Consider the following 5,699-nt stretch of genomic DNA (forward strand, 5'->3'; position numbering starts at 1 on the left):
TTGGAGCATGTTGGAATTAATAATAACTTGCGATCTCACACAATCTGTCATATTTCATATTATACATTTTGTTTACAGAAAATAAGACCTGTTTTTATAGCCATTAAGAATTTATCACTGCCACATTAGTTTTAAGACTGATATTCCCCCAAATTCCATGCTTGTAAAGCATGCGGAAAAAATAAATAAATAAATACTTTACAATAAAACGTTGGCACATTTAACTTTTTTCTTAGTATATTACTTTTTCCCTATTATATACAGCTATTCAAAATGAATACGAAAATGAAATGTATTTCCAAAACCTCTTAATACAGCAATATCATAATATTGATTTATTTATTTATTTAAAATAGCCTAAATAAATCAATATCATAATATTGCTGTATTAAGAGGTTTTGGAAATACATTTCATTTTCGTATTCATTTTGAATGAAGCCTATACATATCATAAAGGATTTTAGGAGGAGGATTGATCATGATAATAATCATCAGTACGAAATTTAAGGAATTATTTATGTTTTATTTTTGTCTTAGTATATTAGGTTATATAGGCCTACAGCTGTCAATTTTTGATATCCACATCTAAAGGAAATTTCCTTTGCCTGTATGAAAGTGAAATAACATATTCCCAAAACCCCTAAATAAATAAATAAATAAATACATTTCATTCATTCATTTTTATTCTATTTTAAGCAAGTGAGTATTGTCTGCGTCCACCCCTCTGATTGGCCTCTCATGGTGCATTCCAGGAAGCTGCTCTCTTCGCTGAATTAAATCATCTGACGCGCGCGCTGTCTCCCCGTTCTCTGGTGGAATAAGCCGCTCGAGCCGGTTGCCCGAGCAGCAGCAGCAGCAGCAGCAGCAGCATCGGTGGCACTGAAGCAGGTTGTTTGAGGACTGAATGTCGTACTGACTTCTGAGGGGACTCGCAGCCGAGACGGGACGAGGACAGAGAGGCTGTTAGGATGGCTTCAAACTTCAACGATATAGTGAAGCAGGGCTACGTGAGGATTCGGAGTAAGAAACTGGGGGTGAGTACAGTCAATATCTGCTGGACGTTACTGTGTGCTCAGTCATTTTGAGGCATCTGCATTTAAAAGGGCTTTAGGGAGCGCGTGCTGATCAAGAACATGCTATCAACTTGCACGAGCAACTCCAGATACTTTTGGTTTTATTCTTAATGGCCAATTATTATTATTATTATTTTTTTTTAGCATATATGTACTATTCAGTATATATATCTTAAATCCTGCTCTGATGTAATCCATATGAACAAGTAGATAATTATTAAACAATGATAATAATCGCTTTGGCTTATTGCTTGTGCTTTGAGCAAATGTGGGTTGTTTAAAATATGTTTTTAACATAAACAGAGTAATTGCTTTAGGCAATATTATTTATTTATTTAACTATGTTTTTATTATCAAAGTTGTAATGGACTTTTATGTCTGTTGTGTAGATTCAGTTTATTACATTTTAAAAAGTTAATCAATAATCTACTGTCTTCAGTAGTTTTTTTTTTGCCTGTATGAGAAGACACATTAGTCAAGTCGACAGATGCAGCATCGTCTGTTTATTGTCCTCCTGATTCTGCAGCTGTGAATAGAGTGAGTACTGTAGGTCATCAGGTCTGTGTGATACAGCAGGTGAATTCATCCAACCAGGAAAGATTAATACATTCATACACAGTCCTATGATATATGTAAACTATGCTGATTATAGTTTTATAGGAGAGTAGGAGGTTTGATGAGGTTTTTACAGGGTATTTATTGAAGTTTACTGGCATTTTTTTAATGAAATTTGTTTTAGTGAAATGCCCCTTACTGTAGCAATGCAATGTTAATGTCAACTTTACACATTATACACAATATGCAAAACAAATAAATAGTTATATAGATGAAATAAACTTTTTTTTATTATTTTAATTTACTTTGAAATAAATAAAAATGAATACAATATATGGAAATTCCTAATTTTATTTATTTTATAAATATATAAAATAAATAAATTAAAAATGAAGAAATATATACATTTCTTCAGTTGTATTTTTCTTGTATTTATTTTACTTAAAACAATAGTGCAGTATTTATAACAGTATTTATTCTATCTATATGTATGTATATTTATATAATTGACAAATTAACTAATAATAAACAGATTATTTGTCAATACTTTCAGAATTGCCTTTTTTGCAATAATACATAAATATATCAGACATTTTGGTCAATGTGTCATATTTGTCTTAAATTCAAGACTCTTTTTTTTTTTAAAGCTATAAAATATAAATATAACTAAAAGTTCTAATCAATACTCAATGTCTTAGGGATGTTTGACCACAATGGTCTGTTTTCGCCCCTAGACACTGGATTTGAGATATGAGATAAAGTCTATTTCCACTGATATTGCTTCCATAGTGTGAGCTCACTCTAAATGCATTATTTGAAGTGCAGCTTCATATTGCGTGCTGATTTTTATTGGTTAGATAAACTTACCAGCTGTATTTCAGATATACATTAGTCTGTAAATATACAGAAGTGATCACATCTCATTGAAACACAGAAAAAGAAAACTGCACAGTGATGCCACATTTGTTCTTGAATGCAGAGCATTGAATTGCTATCTAATAGTACTGTGAAGAAATAAAACCACTATTATTATTTTTCCAATATGTGTGCTATCATGGTCACATTTGCCATTAATTGAACAGAATGAATGTTAAAAAAAAGAAAAACGTGTAAAAGCATGTTAGTTAAGTTGCTTTGAAATCCGTGTAAAACCCTGTAATGTGAATTTACAGTTCAATGCACCTGACATTAACTGACCTTCTCACATAAACGTAATGCCCTTTGAACCCACGGACTTCTGCACCTTTGGCATTTTCCCATTCGACACATATCTGTGTATAAATACAACCGAACCTTTAGAGATTACATAAATATTCGTATAAATGTTAATGATAACCATCCAATCGAAACACAGAAATGTGATGTTTAAAACTTTTCACTGCTATTTAAAACGCCTCTATTACTGGTCTTTATCAGCCATTTGTATCATTTTGAGTGTAATCTGTTCATCTGATGAACTATGCTGATTAAACAGGCAGCTGCTCCTTTGAAGACTGCTTCAGAGGGAAGGACTACTTGTCTCATCAGTGCTGGCACAGTCTTTTTTTAGGGCAAGTATCATGTTTTGAACAGCAGGATCAGCTTAGGGTTTCCCTCTGATGTCTCTCTCTGTTCCTCTCGTTTTCCCTCTCCTCTCTTTCTCAATCTTTTAAGACCTAGACATGTAATGCAAACGAGTAACTAAATGGGGAAAAATTACTAATACAAATTAAGTCATTTTTGGGCAGTTTCCACAAAAAGGGTAGGAAATATGGTTGTAAGTGTTAAAAAAAAAAATATTTTTTCATCTTTCAATAAATGGTCAGTGAAAGCAGATGCTTAACCTCGAGAAAATGTTGATCGCACAGCCACAGGAGGTTAATACTATATGAGCTGTGTTATTTTCTATTTATTTTATTCATCTAAATTAAGCTGTCACTCATGATCTGGTTTGGGATCAAATCGTCACTTTGGAATTATAAGGTTCTATCTTCATTCTGAGCAGTTTCGAGATATTGAGCTTCAAAGTTCAACCCTCTACATTGCGAGTAAATCACTCGCATATGCAACTAAATCTTACTCTGGGCGACTAAATAATGTCTAACATTAGCCATTGGCTAATAAATTCTTAGATTTTACACGCCAGTATAAAAAAAACATCACATCATTTAAGTTGTCGCAGAATAAGAATATGTGAATAACTCAATTTTGATAAAAAAAATGGCAGATATAGCCTTATAATTCCAAGGTGACTAAATATTTATTTGATCATTTTTTCATGTAATTACATTGGTAACAGGGATGAATGCTTGAGCCTGACAAATGCAGATGATTTTACTACTTGACTGTGACCATTTTAAAAACTTTCAAAAGTTTGTGGTTGGTAAGATGTTTTAATGTGTTCGGAAGAAGTCTCTTATGCTCACCAAGGTTGCATTTATTTGATCATGAAAAAAAAAGTATAACAGTAATATTGTGAAATAATAATGTTACAATTCAAAATCAGTTTGAATGTATTTTAAAATGATACAAAGCTGAAATTTCAGCATCATTACTCTGGTCTTTAGTGTCACATTTAATATGCTGATTTGGTGCTGAAGAAACATTTCTTATTATTATCATCAATGTTGAAAACAGTTATGCTGCTTTATATTTTTATGGAAATTGTGATACTTTTTCCAGGATTTTTGATGAAGAGAAAGTTCAAAAGAACAGCATTTATTTGAAATAGAAACATTATAAATGTCTTTGCTGTCACTTTTGACCAATTTAATGTATCATTGCTGAACAAAAGCATTAATTTCTTTCAAAACTAAAAAATCTTACTGTCCCTCTTAGGTGGGACTGGCCAAAATCATTATTTAAAATGGGCAATACAAATGTTTAATGTGTTTAAAAATAGTTACTTTTCATGTTAGGTTAATTTGATCATAGATGTCATTTCATCACATATGATTCGTGCTTATAATGGGTTACAAATGATCAAACTGTACCATAATTAGGGAAAGTGCCTTTTACGCCAACTGTTTGTATGATGTTAGTTTAATTTCTGTCTGAGCAGTAGACAGTGGATGGCATTACTTTACATGTCATCAGGGCCTTTTCCATGTAAACACTGTCCTTACTGAAATGCCCTTTACCCTTGGATAATTTCCCATGTCACCTGTTTATGTCGTCTTTGTTGTCCCAGACAATCACTGTTTAGGACACTTACAAACAGCTTTATAATGCATTGTGAATCCATAGAGAATCAACCAGGCTTACCCTGGAGCGGTCGACTTAAAGCGGCCTTTCCTCTCAACACTTCCAGCGGAACTGTAATCTTATTTAAGCTGTTGTTGCAAGCCAGTAATTGACCCATATATGAGAACTGTGTTTTGTCATCTGTCTCTATGTACAGGCAGTTTAGTAATGTCAGCGATTAATGTTTGACAGAGATCATCCTACATGAGGTTTTGGACAATGAAAGCGTCCAGCAGTAAAGCCCATCTAATATAGGTATACATTGTCTCTCACTCCATGTTAAAACATGTCATGTTAAACAACTGGCAACTTGCAATTTGATATACACTAGTTGTAGGTAAATAAGAAAATCCTATTTGAGTCTTTCTACTTCAGAATTGCATTTGTAATTATTTTTGAAATTTACTAGCAATTTCCGAGTAAAAATAGTTTTTCACTGTAGATGTTTTTTTTTTTTTTTTAGCTAAAAGGGGAATTTAAAAAAATACATTTATATAATAAAATTTGCTTATTTGATTTGTAACCTAAAAATAATGCAGAATATAATTTTTTTAATTGTTTAAAATGTTTTAATATGTTCAAAATCCTAAAATTGTGGTTATTTCCAGGTAAATTTACTAGCAATCTTTTATTTAAAAAAATTAATTATTTAAATTATTGAAAATAATTTATTTTTAAAATAAAAAAAAAACACGCTGTCAATGTCACATCATTTTCACAAATTTACTAAGAAATAATGCAAAATATAAACTATTTCTTTATTTGTTTAAGTAAAAATTTCTTCAAAGTAAATCTTGCACTATTTTTTCAGTGTAGGGAAAAACCTTTGTTTAAAAAAATTTTTTTTTT

At 31.5% G+C, this 5,699-nt stretch overlaps 1 protein-coding gene across 3 annotated transcripts in view; it reads left to right on the forward strand.

Annotated features, from left to right (window-relative positions):
* Positions 1-751: 751 nt before the first annotated feature.
* Positions 752-5,699, forward strand: part of LOC107741641 (docking protein 6-like) — a 75,930-nt gene continuing 70,982 nt past the window's right edge. For all 3 annotated transcript variants that reach the window (XM_016554399.1, XM_016554415.1, XM_016554405.1), the window contains exon 1: positions 752-1,034. In XM_016554399.1, the coding sequence (XP_016409885.1) occupies positions 969-1,034 (66 nt within the window). In that variant the 5' untranslated portion in view covers positions 752-968. The remainder of the gene's footprint in view (positions 1,035-5,699) is intronic.

The sequence above is a fragment of the Sinocyclocheilus rhinocerous genome, unplaced genomic scaffold (assembly GCF_001515625.1).
Source record: "Sinocyclocheilus rhinocerous isolate Xijiao unplaced genomic scaffold, SAMN03320098_v1.1 scaffold100, whole genome shotgun sequence".
NCBI classification, from domain to species: domain Eukaryota; kingdom Metazoa; phylum Chordata; class Actinopteri; order Cypriniformes; family Cyprinidae; genus Sinocyclocheilus; species Sinocyclocheilus rhinocerous.